A 17,898-nucleotide genomic window follows, 5' to 3' on the forward strand; every position below is an offset into this window, starting at 1 on the left:
GAAATTATGTATGTATGTCTATTTTTCCCTGTAGTTGCTAGTTTTGGAAGAAGAGCTGAAAAAGCCCCAAGCAGATTCTTTACATATTTACTCTGCATCAAATTCTGAATCATAGAAATGTGTAAGTATATTTATGTATGTTATCTAGCCTCACTTCAAATACACTAGTGGAGCATGTTATGATGGGTTTGGTATTTATAAACAGTAGCTATAATTTCCATAACCGTTGTAAAATAAAATTTGTATAAATTACAAGCAATATATAAAATCTAGTTAGAATTTATTTCTAAAAATATCTGATACTTTGTGAACCCTGCATACAATGTACCTCTTGAACATGTTCTTTTAAACCTGTTCATGGGAAGAATTACACTATCTCTGAGCAACTAGGAACTTGTGCAAAGATACAAAAAGTCTTGGAACAAGTTTATACGCCCTGCTGACCTATTCAGCAAAAAGTCTGCTAATGCATGTAGAACTCTTTTTGTTCTTGTAAGCAAGCTCTCTCATCAACATGCTTCTTAACAGCTTGTGTTGGCCTTTCCAGTTTGGTCCGTTCCAAAGGAAGAAGGGCTTGAGCACATTCTGTGATTCACTATAATGCATATGATATATTTTTTAAAGTTACTTAACAAAAGGTTGGACTCCGGGTGACGTAGTTCTCCTTAAGCATGTACACGCACTACAGACAGCAGTTTAGACGTGCTGGCCTGGGATTCCAGCTCTAGCCAAACAGGCATGATGTTCTCAAATGCTGTGGTGATCTGTTAGCTACTTAACCTTTTGACCTTGTGTTGAATGGCATTGTTTCTGATCGCACTGGGCCAAATTCACCCCTGGTGTAAGTCCAATAGCTTTCAGTGGAGTTACGCTATGGAGGAATGTTGACCAATGTGTTTCAGCAATTTCACTAGGTCATACATACCAAACAATAGTAGGTTGAGTGCACTGTTCCATCTTCCCTAGCCCCCCAGCCATAGGGGAGCACCCACGTCAAAAAAAAAGGTGAGTATTGAGCACCCACCAGCAGCCCCCCATCAATGCCTCCCCCTCCCCCCCCAGTGCCTCCCGTCCACCGCGGATCAGCTGTTCTGCGGCATGCAGGAGGCGCTGGGGGGGGGAAGAGAGGAATAAGGGTGGGGTGCACTTGGGGGAGGGGGCGGAACTGGGCGGGAAGAGGTGGGGCAGGGTGGGGTGGGGCGGGAAGAGGTGGGGTGGGGTCTTGGGGGAAGGGGTGAAGTGGGGGCAGAGCTGGGAGGGAGCATCCCCCGGCACATTAGAAAGTCAGTGTCTATGCCAGCACACTAAAATGGTGAGGACCCTCGCCACTGGGATATTCTGATGTGGGTCTCTCTGTCTCTCCTGTTGAACCTGTTCCACTTTGGATAAACATTGAGCGTTGCAACACGTAAGTTCCTTTGTGGATCCGGGCCAGGGTGTATCACGAATATGAGGTAGGGGATTCCAGGAAGAGAAAAGAATCTCATGGTGAAGACAACAATGGTGAAGATGCTGCCCAGGAGAACTGGATTCTATTACTGCTCCTGCCACAGTTACTCTGTGATGCTGGGCAAGCTACTTAAAAAAAGCTTTTCACAGGTAATCACTAATTGTGTGTTCCTCATTTTCTGGGTGTCCAACTTGGGACCCAGAGGTCTGCTTTGCAGAAGTGCTGAGCACTCACAGCTGCAGCTGAGTGAATGGGAGTTGTCTTTTGAACATATTAAATGTATATGATATTAAGTACTCAGAAAAATCAAGTACTAATTATCTCAAATTGGGCACCCAAATTTAATTTCTGTGTGCATCAGTACCTGATCTGTAAAATGGGGACACCAGCACCCAGGGGTGCTGGAATAGAGGGGACCCAGTGGACCATGGCCCACCTACTTTTTACCGGCCATAAGGACAAGCAACTGGGTGGAGGGGGCGGAGAGGAGTGAGCGGGGGGCAGAGTCTTGGGAGGAAGAGGTGGCTTTGGAGCAGGGCCTTGGGGCAAGAGACAGTGTGAGGGTAGGGCCTCGGGGGAAGGGGCAGTGTGAGGGCAGGGCCTTGGGGGAGGGGGCGGTGCGAGGGCGGGGCCCTGTGGGAAGGAGCGGTGTGAGGGCAGGGCCTCGGGGAAAGAGGTGGCTCAGGGAGGATGGGGCCACGGTTTGGGCACCTATGGCCCTCTCACCTTTAGAGATCTTTTGCCGCTCCTGACGCCCCCTCCCCACTTCACGGGAGTGTAATGTTTGTGAGGTAGTGAGATACTATAGTGATGAGCACCATACAAAAGCCCGTGACAAAATTAATAATTCTGTGTTCAGAGCAGGATTTGAATAGTCTGCTGTAAATAAATCCTGGGGCCACATATTGAACAATTAGGAGAAAACAAATATTGAATAGCTGCTCATTAAGGGAATGCCCTCCATTCTGTGCACTGAATAAAGCAGGGGTCCCATGAACATAATAGTATGTGATCATATAATTAAAGACTGTATCCTAATGCATACACACAAGGAGCCAAATTAAGGTTGCACAGGCAAGTTGAATTCTGGCATTTCCTGTCTTCTTAATGCTTGACTTTGCAGCCTTAATAAGGTTCCTTTAACAGGGGTATGTGTGGCTAAATCCTGCCCTAACTACTAATATAATATATAATATGGATAATATGGGCTAAATCCTTCTCTAGCTAGTGCAGGTGGGAGCAGAGATGCACACACTCTTTGCTCTCACCCGGAATCCTGGAGTCAGGGGAGGTTTCTTCTTGGCCAGTTGGGGCCCTGTGCTGTGGTGTGCATTTCATTGGGAGAGTTTGTTTGAAAAGTAATCCAGTTAGAGGCCACAGGACTGGTGTTGGTCGCTGTGTATCACTCCCACTCTTCTCATAGCCAGCTCATTTCAAAGTCCCTCCTGCCATGCTGATCCCTGGATCAAGAAAGGGAGGATGTGCTACCATGGAATTGGCTGAATCCTTCTCTTTGGGTGTGTCCCCTTCCAGAGATGGGTCCTCGGGATACCAATATTACGTAAGATACAACAGAAGTTGTATTACACACACAAATTTTAACTGAAGGCTGAGTCAGGCAGCAACTATCACAGAGATGTTTCTGAGAAGCTGCAACCATTTTTTTATTTGGTCTGAATTTTTTTTCTTAATTATAATGTGTGCGATGTTACATTTAGCAATACTAGTAACTGGCGGAGGGGAAGTAGATGATTCAGGGGATTGGTAATGAGATACAGAGCCTTTCACCTCTGGGTCAGCAATTCAAATCCAGCTCAGGTCATTAATGTTGAAATGTTATTGCCTTCTAAAGTTGTTTGATGCCCTATGTGGAATGAGTTTGGTGGCATTAATCCACTTCCTAGTGTACAAATATCCCCATCATAAAAAAACTCCTCTACTCTGGCCTCCACTCCCGTTTGCTTCTCTTGATAGCAGTCTCTGAGGAAAGGCTAATGAATGAAAAGGCATAGGCACTGCACTAGTCTTTCACCCTTATTGATCTTGGTAAGTCACTGTGGAAATATGTGTCCACCGTGTAGTTGTGTTACTGATCGAAGAGGTCAGTGCTAGGGCTGTCAGCCTAATACTTTTCACCAGCACTTCTTTCTGCACCAGTCGAATGGCACGTTAAGGCCACTGAATAAAAGTGAATCCTGGAGCCTACCCTGCACACCCTAATGCAATCCTCCATACCGTAAATATGAAGACCCTTTTGACATACAAGTACTGAGGCTGCACAGGCACTAATGCAAGGACAATCTGCCCACAGTCCCACAGGCAAACCCAATATAGGGGAAACAAGTGATATGGAGAGTCCATCCTTGGTGACATAATCTTATAGCTAAAGCCCAGAACTGGGAGATCTGAGGGTTGTTGTTTTTTAACCAGTTCTGCCACAGATTCTTTGTGTGACCTTGAGTAAGTCACTTAATTTGCCTGTGCTTCCATTTCCTCATCTGTAAAATGAGACTAACACCTACCTACCTGACAGGGTATTATGAAGCTAAGTTAATTGCATTATCATTATTGTTATTATATATTGGTAATGTACATAGATTGAAGTGCAGACTATCATTAGTTATCTTAATTAATTTTGCATGTATTAATTATAATTCCTACCAGTGGCCTCCTTCCCGTGGTCAAAGTGAGCAAGAGTGCTTACTGTGGTGGGTTTTTTTAAACTGGAAAAAGCATGATGGAAACAATGAAGTAGCAGCTGTTTTCAGAGGTTAGAAATATATCGTTAAATGCCTTAACAGTTGAATGTTTTTACCTATCATTGTTGCACACATTATGTAATATTACTGAAAGAGAAGAGGGATAACAATTCTGTCTTTTCAATTTGTCTTTGTCTATTTGACAGCCCTTCAAGTAAAATTTTCAAAAGTACCTAATTGATTTAGAAGTCTAAGCCTCACTTTAAGAAGTGAGTTAGGCACTTAGGCCCAAATCCTCGAAGTGTGTAAGCAGTGCTTCCTGTGTAATGAAAGAGGTACTGGGGCTCAAGCAATTTTTTTTACATTCATAATTGATGCAGCAAGCCCAGAGTGCCAGGGCTATGAACTACCAAGCCTAGATGTGCCGTGGCTCAGCCTGGCAAGCCCTGGCACAACTTAAGCACTGTATATAAGTGCCTAATTCCCACTGATTTCAATGGGCAGAGAGAGACCAACATTTAAACAAATAGAAAAATGTGATTGTAAAACCACAAAAAAAATGGCAGGGAGAAACAAGGCCAAGGGTAGTACCTGAAACTATGCTTAGCTTTTCTTTAATTGGACTAGATTTCAAGCTGATGGTGGTCCCTTTATAGCTTTAAACTGCTGTACTGTATGCAGCGTTTGAGTCTGCCTATATACAGAGGCCGATGGGGAACATGTTAATTCTAGCTGATCTGGTATAGAACTGACAACCAGCTCAACTTCACTGCTTCGGGGGGACATTTTGACAATACGGGAACCTCCACACTGCAAACAGCTTTAATGGTTCTGGCACAAGCCTTGAGACGGTTTTGGCCTTGGCTCAGAGATTTTAGACTTTTATTATATGTGAGGATCTTTGTTCAAAAAGGACCCATATGGACAAAGCGTTGCAGAGCTTGAAATCTTCACAACACTTTAGGAATATATTGACACAAACTGCTCCTGGATACTGTATGTGTGTTGGTTGAGCATAATCAGCTTTTATATTTGTCCATGACTGCAATTAAACGGATTCTGTCTTTTCCTTTTAATAATTTCATGTCTTACATAGTATTTTGACAAAGGAGGGTGTAGGCTTGGGACAAAGATTAATTATTTGTTAGTTGTATGCAGGCCAAACTAGGCGTTCTTAACAACAACAAAAAATCGTGCCTGCCAAATGATAATCTTAGTTCTGTGTTTTAGTCTCAGTTTGTAACAGGCTTCCTGTTAAATACTTGTCCTTTTCCCATTTTCTGTGGGGTATTTAGTAGCCTATTGAACTAATGTGTATAAAGCAATGAACGCAACTACAGCTATGTCACAGAGGGGTCACAGATTCCATGACTTCCTGTTTATTTTTAAAAGGGGTCACTGGGGTCACCACCATCCCTCCACCCCTCACATCAGGAAATCCAAAGCCAGGGTGCACTCCATCCACTTTCAGATCTCAACAAATCCAGTTGTTGATTGCATTTTTGGATGCAAAGGAGCAACGCGAAGTAGGGATAGAAAATGTGACGTTCCCTATTTATCAATCTGAGGAAAACTATTAGAAGCTTGACCTAAACTGTCCTCACTTCTGGCACCTGGAAACATTGCTCACAAGTCTCTATTTTTAATTGGATTGTAGTAACCTCTGAACTTCTCAAATATTTTCATAATCCTCTCCCTTCCTGGCAAGACACATTGTAAATATCTGTTGCATCTGACTCTCTAATACAGAGGAATAAGGTCATTTTGCTAGATTTTTCAACTGTGCTACCTGAAAATGAAAAAAGTCAGCTGCTGGATTAAAAACAAAATTAATTAAAAGGTTTAACATTTTCCATTCTCTCCAACAAACTCATTTTATTCTTACAAATTTTGCTGTAGACTACCTCAGCAGGAGCAGAGTAGTCTGCTAAACATTGCAGGATTGGGCATTTAGTTTTTTACAGTGTATCTTTCTGAAAATTAGCATACTCATATATATGCATGAATACTTTTTTATAGGAAAAATCATAACAAAATCATAACAAAATAAGACAAGACTTATCATCTCCATATTTCAGGCCTTATCTGTGGACAAGTGGCATATCATGGCCTTCCTGATGTTTCCTTTTCACAAGTGTCTTGCAAACGTGGTATCCCAGATCCACTGAGAAATTATTCCAAAAGAGTCCCTCATAGCAGGCTTCAAAGAGTCAATAACAGGGTTCCATATAAAGTAAAAAGATGACATCAAACTTCTGTTTGGATTTTTTTCTGATTCTCTGACACATTTTCTTCCAAACTGAGCTAGTGTGATGACCTTCATCTTGCCTTTTGGCATTTTATTTTTTATCCACTGTTTCCCTTAACTTCTGCTACCATCAGTTAGCTTCCATTGTGAACAATAGCTGTGCAATACATAGAAACATGCAACATAGTGATTATTAACAGCTTTTAAAAACATAAGCCTGATCCTGTAAACACACACACGTGCTTAATTTTAGGCACAAGTAGTTCCATGGGAATCAATGGGAGTACTCGTGTTTGAAGATTAGCACGTGTGTTTAGGCCTTGATCCTACAAACAGTTAAGATCACATATGGCTTTATATTCACGGGGACTACTCACATGCATAAAGTTACAAGTGTACATAAATGTTTGCAGGATGAAGGTCTTACTATGGGCCATTCTAAAGCCCATTGAAGTAAATGGCACAATTCCACGGACTACAGTGGGCTTTGAATCAGGCCCTATGTCCTTGCTATGCTATTAGAAAAGGACACAATAAGATAAGACTTACTCTTGTCAGTATTTCCACTGAAGTCAGTGAATAAAGCTGGCAGGATGTGACCTAGATTTTACTTTCTAAAAATTTATTTTAAAAATCTCACAGGCATTTTGTGACACACAGCAGCAAATCCAGTGTGGCTATTTTAAGCTGCATCTTTGAATGTAGTACTTTTCATTTTAACCTTGGCTGTGCTGTTATTTTATCAAATTCAACTTCCCTCACAATGAGGCCCTTTCAGGACTGTTTGGCATTTGTCTCGCCAGTGGATGTTTCTTTTTCACTGGAAAAGTTTGCTGTAATGTTTCCTTAGGGATTAGTTTCAATTGAATGAACGGCATGTAACATTTGCTGCCTCACTAGTGCTGCAGCGTGAATTGTATATTTCAAAATTTGTAAATAGATTTTTTTTTTTTTTTTTTTTACAGAAGAACATGGTATATTAAATGAAAAACAAAACTTCTAAGGTTTCTAAAATGGCCATCACAGCCTCTCTCCTAAGCAGAGTGAGTGGCCTTTTACAGGCAAGTCCGTGTGGTTGCTTTAGCTTCTGAACCATTTGGCACATATCTTGCAGTCCTTCAATAAGCAAATCACCTGTTAAAGTCAGCTTACATTTGCCTTTTTGTAAATCCTTTCAAGCAACCTGCCACCTTCAATAGCAATAACAAGGTAGAAATGTCAGTAGGTCAATGGGAGTTTTGGCTGCAAAGGTTGCCAACTTTCTAACAACAAAACTGAACGCCTTTGCCCCGCCCCTTCTCCGAAGCTCCGCCCCACGCAGTCCATCTCCGACTGGGTGTTCAGGTTGAAAATCAGACACCTGGCAACCCTTGGGAATGGGCCTTAAGTATTAACCTGAAGTACCTTCAGTGCAGAACCTCTACAGAATTTAGTTCTCACAAATGCAAAATAACTGCATACCCAAAAATGTGCCTAAATTAAGGCTGTAATTTAATGTCAGGTTTTAGTTGTCCCAACTTGGGAGGCTCTACACTCAACTGGATGGCATTTCTCTGTTTATGGATAGAACACGAAAACTTTTGAACACAGCATCGGATCAATTACAAAATTTCAGGGAATATTTTAGTTCTCAATGGCGAGAACCCTATGGATTTTTTAATTCTCTATAGATCAACAATTGATGGCACCCATTAACACCTTCCAGCATAACTATTACCCTCCCCATCACAGCTCTGCCCATCCTCCCAATACTACTGAACATGTTGACACTCTGCATGACATATCTCCCAGACAAATAGAAAAGAAATAATAATGGTGGGGGAAAATTTGGAACATGTAGGGAATGGGGGGCACACACAGCGCCTGGCATGGGGGACAAAGGAGGAAGTGGGGGAAAGGAGGGAGGATGGTGCTTGGCCTACAGTTATGAAGTTTGCACCCCCTAGTGGTGCAAACAAATAATTCAATTACATCAGCAGAAACCACTGATGAAATAACAGTCTCACTATGCACAATTGAGGGTAAATTGTTCTTTATAATGGGCCATATCCTGCTCATCATACACCCACAGGCAGTCCTATTGAAATCAATTAAATTGTGAGTAAAGCAAGCCTTCAATAGTTCTCTGCAGGCAACACAGCATTACTACAAACCACCAATAGGTGTCCTCTAGCAGTAACTCTATTCTTCTATATAGTATTACAATAATATAGCAATGGGTATTTTAGATAGAGTAAGCCCTATGGGCTAGATTCTGTAGGAAAGAAAGGGAAGAAAAAGAACAACTGAACATATCCTCTGTTTGACTTCCATACTGGCAAGGCCATGAAATCATCAGGTTTGGGGAGCTTATAGGCTGTGGTATAAAACCAACATTTTCTATTTAACCCAGCCACTGTTTGAGGAAAATCATGTTCAGCTTTTCACAATGAGTGCTGTAATGTTTCCCTTCCGTTTTTCCAGAGTTAACTGGAAGCAATAAAATGATAGTTAAAAACTTAAAATGGCTCATCTTGATTTTTCCATCAAGTTCTGCTTCTTATGGGGGAAAAGTAATCACAATTTTGCCCTGCAGTTTAAAGCCTGCCACAGCTGAAAGGTTTACTAACTAACACTGCAAACGGCTCATGATCCTAAATGCACAAACACTCGTTCTTGGCTCCCACCCAACATATATAAATACATGCAATTTTTCCTTCAAAGAACCTAGAGGCTAAGCAAGAGGGCAAAGGAGTACGTGACTAAAACATCCTAACTTCCTCTTTCATAAGTCATCACATGATGAAGTACACTTACAATTCCTGCCTTGTCTCTGCGAATCGCAGACGCATTGCCTCACCCTAGAAACCCTGCGCTCCTCTGTGAATGTGTAGGCAGCAATTTCTGCAGCCGGGTTGGAAGGAATCCAATTTCAGTCTGGAGAGAAAGGGCAGTGGGTGGAAGGCAAAAACAAAGATCTGTTTACTTAGTATACATTGATAAAGCTTCTTTAGAAGAAAAAAAAAAGTAGCTTTAAAAGAATTTGACACAGTATGAACGGGGAGCTGTTGTGAAGCAGAAAACAAGACGTGTTAACCCTTTTAGTGCCGAAAAAAAATCAGGACGGGAGTGTAGTCCAAAAAATAGCCATTTCATTGACAAGCTAACCTCAGGAAAGTCACCAGGGCTACTATACCGATGAAGTTGCAAATATTAACGGACGATTAATGGGAAAATAAAAGGAACTCTCTCCAGAGAGAGGGAGTGAGAGATCCTACAACTAGACCATGTTTTTGCATTTCGTTTATAGCTGATGGGGCAGCCCCAAAAGGGCAAGGTTTGGTTTGAGTGAATGTGCAAGGCGGTGTTTACATTACTCTTGCTTCACTCGGGAAGGATCTACGGGCGGGGAACTGCTTAACCCTTGAAGGGACAGATTGCATTACCCGGGGGCCAAGTGGCGTGTGCGGGGAATTGCGCTATCACCGGTTGCAACTGGTTCGGGAAGGGGGGGGACAGTGTATTACCCCTAGTTCCACGCTGTGTACGGGGATGGGCGGCGTTGTATCAAAATCCTCGTTGCACTTGCACTGATGTGGGTGGGGGGAAGCGTGTTTTGCATCAACACCCGGTTGCACGGCGCGCGCGCAGGGTGGGGGGAATGACACTGTCAGAAGACGCATTAGCAAGCGGCACCGTTTCTGGAAATCCCCCAGAGCAGAATCATGCGGCGTTTGCATGTAAAAACGCTTCAGTTTTGGGATTAAACGTCCTCCGTGTAATTTTAGAACAGGGTTTTTCATGTGACATAAGCTCAACACAATTGTTTCTCCGAGGGTGGTTTATTTCTCCCTCTCCCATCCCCCCGCGCTTTTTAAAAAAACCTTTCAAGGCACCTGGCATTTTCAACAGCAGCACGGCAGAAACCTTAGCAAGATTCCATCCCCCTGGCCAAGCCAGTAGGGGAGATCATATCATTTACACTCGCCTCGTCCAACAGAGCCAGCTCATTCCAGTCCAAAGAGGGGGTGGGGTGTGTTGAGAGACAGCGGCCTACGGCGTTTGATTGTCGGGGGGCGGGGGAGAGTGGAGCTCGAAAAGTTGACAGATAAAGAAACTTAGTTTGAGGATGGGGGCGGGGGGAGATCATTTCCCTAGTTTAACTCTGCAGTTGGATGAAAGCATTCGCCAGCAAATAGGGCAAGGACATTATATCAATTTACTTGTTCGCTTTGATGACATCGCACTCATTAGCTCCACAAAAATATCATGTGTCCATGCTACGTATCTTGTACACGGGCTGCAAATGACAAAACATCAAAAGCCCAGCTGGGTCTGTAATTACAAGACAACCCCATGCCCTCCGCCAGTCGGTTCTGCAGGAACAAATCTCCCAACAGCAACATAGTCGGCAGTGGGAAAATCAGCCTCATGCCAGCCTGTCTCAATTACTGGCGAGCAGTAAGCCCGAGTAACAAAAGCCTGGGCTGGTTGTCAATGCAAAGGGAGAGAGTGCTACAGTATAGAATGCGGCTCATACACCCATTCCTGTGTACTGTACATGCTGCTCTTCTTGCTACGTTAAGTAAAAGTTAAGCCTGGCAGTGGGAGGGAGCTTTTAGAACCCAGAAATAGCAGCAAGGGAGGCGGTACTTAGTGCTGTGACGGGGCATCGGCGGTGCTGGCTGTAGATTCTCTCTCTGAGTCTGTCCCTGGAATGTGCATTTCGTTTAATAAGGTTTCAAGTGCCAATTGCATAGAGTCACGTCCCTCACTGAGTCTGCGCACAGGGCGCAGCTGCAGCCCTGAAACAAAATGCGGACGTCAGAGGCTAGAGCTCAGCTTCCTCCATCCCTCCCTTTGTAACCTACATAACTCAGCAGCGGCACTGTGGGAATGGTGACCCAAAAGCAAGAGTTTGAGAGAACAGCTTCCACTTTGTTTACTCTGCACAATCACACACACAGCTCTCTCTATATATTTGGACTACTTCTGGGTTGAATGATGACTTCATGTGCAAATGACAGATGAACAGAACAACATCCCTTTCTCTTTTTGACCGGCTGCAATTGTCAGACGAGCTGTTTGGAATTCTTAGTGCGGAAGAAGGAAAAAAAATGTCCGCAGGTTGGGGAGGAGAGAGATTGTGTTTTCTTTGCTAATCTGCACTAGAAAAGGGATGGTTTATGGCTGCAAATGACAAGGAAATCCAGAATGTCCCATTTCCGAACCAAATGAAACAATTATTTAAAAATCCAGAAGAGTTAAATAGCAATTGTATTTATAATGGTCCCTTCCATTGGTGTAAGGCAATGCAAAAACAATCCGTATACATGTACAAAGAAATTACATTACTTAGCGCTTTCGATCTTCCAGGTGCTATACACATATTAACTAACCCTCGCAAACCCCTGGGTGTTGGGTATTGTTAACCCCTTTAACAGAGGGGGGGAATTGGGAAAGTTGTGAAGTCAAAGGGATCGGGCCCGGAGTGATTTCCTCAAGGCCACGAAGCGAGTCAGCGTCAGAGGTAGGATTAGAACAAAGGTTAAGTTAAATTCCAGCCAAAAATGAACCATCACAAAATTCATCCTGTAAAATATATTTTTTTAAAATCAAGATGGCATCGTTTTTAAAAACATTTTTGTTGAATAGATTTTTTTTTCAGTCCTGTCTGACATAATTAGCCCTTCTCTCCTCAGAGCACTTCACTAACACTAGCTAGGCTGCAAAGAAGATGGGGAAAGGAGCTAAAAGGACTCCACAGACCCCTATTTGCATCCCATTCACATGTGCAAGCCCTTGCCGCTCCCCCACCCTCGGCTGAGTAGGAGGGAGCTGACTATTCTTGCAGCTCTTGTTGTCTTGGGACTCTTGGCAGAAGTTCAAGGAGCAGCACCAGCAGCAGCAGGCGGCCAGAGGAGAGGGCGCCGAGCGCGCAGGCGCTTCGAGGCACTGTCGAAGAATCGAGTCACTGGAGCAGAGCGCACAGGCGGCGGCTGCTGCTGCTGGAGTCCCCGCCCCAGTGCGAGCGCCCGGGCTGCAGTAGTGAGCGGGACAGGCGGAGTGAGCAGCGCACTGGAGTAGGCAGCCCAGTGTGCAGCAACTGGGCTATGCGCTTTCCCGCGTCCCAGTGACTCCAGCTGGGAGGCTTCCGCGCCCGGGAGCCGCTTGTTTGCAGGGGGCGGGCAATCGGCGGAAGATCCTGCGGCAGCTGCAAAGCCGGAGCCTGCCCGTTTGGTCTCCGGTTGCTGGAGGAGGAGGACGCGCGGGGGGCGCTCGCTGCCCCTGGGCTGGGACATGTCGTCCGCGGCGGTGGCGGCTGCTTCCCGCAGGCAGTCGTGCTACCTGTGCGACCTGCCCCGCATGCCCTGGGCCATGATCTGGGACTTCACCGAGCCCGTCTGCCGGGGCTGCGTCAACTACGAGGGGGCCGACCGGGTGGAGTTCGTCATCGACACGGCGCGGCAGCTCAAGCGGGCTCACAGCTTCCAGGAGGGCCGGGCTCCGCCGCCGCCCCACGCCAAGCAGCCGCCGCTCAGCGCTAAGGAGATCCTGGTGCAGCAGCAACAGCAGCAGCTGAACCACACGGCCGTGGCGGGCGACGCGGTGTCACGGCCCCCGCCGCAGCCCCTGGAGCGCTACCCGCTGGCGGCCGCCGCTTCCTCCGAGCGGCAGCCGCCCCGCCTGGGAGCCGAGTACGGGGGCAGCCGGCAGGTGAACGGGATCCTGGTGCCCAACGGGTTCCCCAAGCCCGAGGAGCCGCCCGAGCTGAACCGGCAAAGCCCGAACCCCCGGCGGACACACACGGTGCCGCCCACCCTGGTGCCGCTGATGAACGGAGCCTCCCTGCCCGCGCCCATCAGCATCAACAGCCGGGCCGCCGCCGCCTCGCTGGCTGCCATCTCCGGGGCGGCCGCCTCCATGCAGGTCTCGGTCTCCCAGCAGCAGCAGCCGCCACCCGGGGAGCTGGGGCACAAGCGGCCCGGCTCGGTGTCCTCCAGCAGCAGCAGCAGCGCCGGCGCGGGCGAGCACGAGAGCAAGGAGAAGCAGCCACGGGGCTCGGCGGAGGAGCTGGGGGTCGAGGGCAAGGGCCGCGGGGGAGCGGAACAGGAGTGGCTGGGCAAGCCCAAGACGGTGCGGGACACGCTGCTGGCGCTGCACCAGCACGGGGGCCACGCGGTGCCCTTCGAGAGCAAGTTCAAGAAGGAGCCCGGCATGGCGGGGAGCAGGCTGCTGGGGTACGAGAGCAACGGGGCCGTGGCCAAAGCAGGTGAGGGGAAAGAGGGTGTCGGCTCCCCCTTACAAACCCCGAGCTCCTAACTCCACTTCCTGGTGCCTAACGCGGCACCGTTGCTTAGGCGGCAACGTGTTCATGTGCTGAAGCAGCACAACAGAGAGCTATGAGTCAGGGCTGGCTGGTAGACGCTGACAGGGAGAGGGCTTTCCCTCCCTGCGACGGCCTCGCCATAGGAGCTGCAGTGTAGGCACCAGTAACCTTTTAGCCTGCTAGCAGCGCTGCACAGCCCGCCTGCCTGCCTGTGTGTTAGAGATGTGCTTTTGCAGATTGCATGCCTGCAAGTGGTGGGTGAGTGTGCACATGCACAAGTTGTATAGAATATACACACATACTTTGGCTGTGTGCCATGTTGTGTATGTATTTGCATACGTCATACTGTATAATTGGTATTTGTGTGCAACGCCTTGGCTGTGTATACATCTAAAATGGAAGCCTTTTCAAGCTTGATTTGTGTAGCTGTAATCCCCTTATAGCTGCATTCATCTGATTGGTTTTTCTTATTATTATTTATTTTTCCTTATGCATTTCTCCTCCCCATTCCTTTGTATTTCTAGGGGCTCGGGCAGCGAGGAAGAGGAAGCCTTCCCCAGAACCAGAAGGTGAAGCTGGACCCCCTAAGATCAATGGAGAGTCACAACCCTGGTTGCCAACCTCATCAGAGGGGATGAAAATGTCCATGACTGCTACATCGTTCATGTCCCCACCACCACCAACTGCCTCGCCTCATTCCAACCGGACCACACCGCCTGAAGCAGCCCAGAATGGCCAGTCTCCTATGGCTGCGCTCATTTTAGTAGCAGACAATGCAGGGGGCAACCACTCCTCCAAAGATGCCAACCAAGTTCACTCCACCACCAGGAGGAATAGCAACAGCCCGCCCTCTCCGTCCTCTATGAACCAAAGAAGGCTGGGCCCAAGCAGGGAGGTGCCAAGTCAGGGGACAAACACTGCTGGGGGATTGGAGCCGGTGCATCCTGCCAGCCTCCCGGACTCGTCTCTAGCAGCCAGTGTTCCCTTGTGCTGCACCCTGTGCCACGAGCGCCTGGAAGACACCCATTTTGTTCAGTGCCCCTCAGTCCCTTCCCACAAGTTCTGCTTCCCTTGCTCCAGACAAAGCATCAAACAGCAAGGAGCTAGTGGCGAGGTGTATTGTCCCAGTGGGGAGAAATGCCCTCTGGTGGGCTCCAATGTCCCTTGGGCTTTCATGCAGGGGGAGATTGCAACCATTCTTGCAGGAGATGTGAAAGTGAAAAAAGAGAGAGACTCGTGACTTTTTCCAGTTCACAACCCAACATCACCTGTAACTGAAACTGCTTGACTTGTGTATATATCTATAAATATATATATATATATATATATCTCCAAGACAAGGGAAATGTAGACTTCATAAAACATGGCTGTATAATTTTGATTTTTTTGAATACATTGTGTTTCTATATTTTTTTTGAAGACAAAAGGTATGTACTTAAAGGCATTTCCTCTTTTTGTTATAGCAACTATTTGTTGTGCTTCCTTGGTGACAGTTACTGTTCAATGTAGGCTGTGACTTGCGCTGCTTTTTTTAGAGAGCACTTGGCAAACCAGAAATGCTTCTAGCTGTATTTGTATGCACTTGTTTCTTTTTAAAATGCCAAATACATTTTCTGACATTGTAAAGATCGCCTTACTGTCTGTGATTCCTTATTCTTGGGCCTTGCTCAGAGTCAAGCTGGATGCGTGCAGATTTGATATGAAATGGTAGTGGGGGAAAAGAGATTGATAGGGTGAAATGGGATGTCACCATTACAGCCGAAAGGCAGGTGAATATTAGAAAGCACAAGTGGTTTCTTTCTGAAACATTGTTCTCTTGTTGCAATGGCAAATTTTTTAGACTGAGTCCAATTCCACTGTTTCTAGAAGGAAGTTGCCTTCATAGTAGGATGTTGAGAGATGTCTGAGAGGCGCTGCTGAGTTAGGGATTTCTGGGTTGTTTGCTTTTTTTTTCTAAAAGGAAAAGTTGACCACAGTTCAAGTGATTGGTTGTAAGATTACAGAACTGCATTTATTCATTGATTACATAATGTTAATGCAGAATTTTGGTAATAAACTTAATTACTATATTGGTGTATACACCGGTATAGCACTGCCATCTTTAAAGATCCATAGCTCTTTTAGTGCCACTCACATAATATTTATGCTTGGGGAAAACTAAAGTTTTTTTTTTTTTTTAATTTGCACATAGTGCAGGTGAACTTTGAGTTTGCTTATCAGTTACTTATAGTACTGTTGGTATTATTAACTATCTCTTACATCATATTTCCAGGTAGTGGCAGGTACAAGATGGTACAATGACAGAAGCAACTGAGATGCTGCCAGGATTGCCTTCGGGCATATCAGTGACAACCCAAATGTGGGTGGAAGAAACTTGTAATCTCTATTATGTGGGGTTTTTTTTTGTTTTTTTTTTTAAACAAACCTAATACTACTTTTTTGAAAATGAAAAAATAAACTGGTGGAATGAAAGCAATTAGGGTTTCACAAAAGGGGCATGCCCCGCCTTTTTAACTACTTTGGAGTACTCTTTGTAAAGTCATTTCTTTTGATCCAGCCTCTGCATCAATCAGCAAGCAGACTTTTTAAAATAAATCATTATTAGAAATGGCTAAGTCTTATAGTGATGGTTTTTGTGCTGTTTAGTTCATTAGCAACACTGCAAAACCCCTGATGTTTAGGTGTGTTTAACTTGGTCATAAACAATTGTTCTGAGCAGAAACATGACTACAAGTTCTCATCCTTGGGGCAAATAATATACATTTTTCAATTTTTTTAGGGGGAAAAAAATCTGTTCAACTAACTTTAACAGTTTGGGATGCTTTTTAATCAAGTGTTATGATAATATTCAGGCTGCTATTTAATGCAGAGTAGAACTTCTTTGGAAGATTTTTTTAAAAAGATCATTATTCCTATTTAAAGTTCAGAACTGCACATGCCCAGTCATTTTTTATTAAGTGTTTCAATGAGCACACAACTAACATTATGTTCCTTATTACAGGTCAATGTAATATTAAATACAGACTTGCATGGTAAACCAATTCATTGAGTCAATATTACGCTTTAAAATTATACCTATAATTCAGATTGGTGTCTTATGTAAACATGCAGACAAGTTGGAAAAAACGCACATATATACAACTGTAAAGGATACTTTGGAACACTATGGTCTCTGTAAATGTGTATTTAGCACTTTATTAAAAAATGGATTTCAAGCTGATAGATGGTAACAAGTTCTTCAGAGTTGTTTGACATAATAACGCATAGTATGGAAGTGTATATGTTTTTGATAAAGTGATATCCCTACTAAAAACTGCATGAAAGGATTGCTCTGCTGTGTTGGCCAACTGTTCAGCTTTGAGCACCTTGAGGTGAGGTGGGAAGGTAACTTTTCCCGCTACTCAAACATATCCTGCTTCCTGGTCTGACTGGCATTTGTGTTGCTCTCCAAGGAGGCCTTTCACTTAACCTTTTATCTGGAGGAAGTGTGCCAATATGTTGCAGCCCATCAGTATCTTTTTGGACCTGTTCTTTAAAGTAGTTCAAAGGGTGGGAATTCTCAGGCCTTGTTGTTGTACTAGGTGATGGTACATAGACAACACGGGTAGAAAAAAAATGTCAAAAAGTTACTATACCTGCTCTGACTTCTAGTCCCGATATCTCAATTGATTCTAATATACATAATGACATTTCATTATTACAAAAGTGCTTGAAACCAGTATGCGCGCTTTTTTTTTTTTTTGGCATTTCTCAAATTTCAGTTGAACTAAGTGTGTCTTATTTTGTTGCTTGGTGAGTTATGACATCACAATCATCACTTTATTCACTAAACCAATTTACTGTTTCCTTGGCTACAAAGCTTTTTTTTTTTTTTTAAGTGCTTTAGCTGCAACAGTGCTTCTGTTAATATTTTAAAACTTTTTAAAAGGTGATAGTTTGTGTAGTAATAAAGTAAAGTGTTTTAATGAAGAATGTGTGATTCTCAAATCTCACTTTAATTACTCTTTTTAAAGGTTTTACTTTTTACTGGAATATCACCTGCACTATGCTTTGGTTGTTTATAACTGCTAAACTAACACATTACTATTTTTACCTATTTTTTATCTTTGGCATTAAATAAAATATTAGGAGCTTTATGCACTTCCTGTGAGTGTTTTTTTTTTAATTAAAAAAATGTAAATAAAATGAAAGG

The 17,898-nt window shown here is 44.6% G+C and overlaps 1 protein-coding gene and 1 long non-coding RNA gene across 4 annotated transcripts; one reads left to right on the plus strand and one right to left on the minus strand.

Moving 5' to 3' along the window:
- Positions 1–5,281: 5,281 nt before the first annotated feature.
- Positions 5,282–11,885, minus strand: LOC117874700. 2 transcript variants are annotated; one of them, XR_004645051.1, is made up of 3 exons: positions 10,273–11,885; positions 9,194–9,313; positions 5,282–6,554 (listed from the first exon to the last, which is right to left on the minus strand). It is a non-coding gene; the product is annotated as an uncharacterized LOC117874700 (long non-coding RNA). The 2 variants fall into 2 exon arrangements; XR_004645050.1 differs by having other exon boundaries at positions 9,904–11,885.
- Positions 11,886–12,425: 540 nt separating this feature from the next.
- Positions 12,426–16,926, plus strand: IRF2BP2 (interferon regulatory factor 2 binding protein 2). 2 transcript variants are annotated; one of them, XR_004645049.1, is made up of 3 exons: positions 12,426–13,649; positions 14,231–15,133; positions 15,979–16,926. XR_004645049.1 is itself a non-coding variant. In XM_034765087.1 (2 exons), exons 1-2 carry the CDS (start codon positions 12,677–12,679, stop codon positions 14,944–14,946), a joined length of 1,689 nt encoding a protein of 562 aa, XP_034620978.1. In that variant the 5' UTR covers positions 12,426–12,676; the 3' UTR covers positions 14,947–16,316. The 2 variants fall into 2 exon arrangements, 1 of the variants encoding a protein (XP_034620978.1); XM_034765087.1 differs by having other exon boundaries at positions 14,231–16,316.
- The last annotated feature ends 972 nt before the right edge of the window (positions 16,927–17,898 follow it).

The sequence above is a fragment of the Trachemys scripta genome, chromosome 3, assembly GCF_013100865.1.
Source record: "Trachemys scripta elegans isolate TJP31775 chromosome 3, CAS_Tse_1.0, whole genome shotgun sequence".
Classification (NCBI taxonomy): Eukaryota; Metazoa; Chordata; order Testudines; family Emydidae; genus Trachemys; species Trachemys scripta.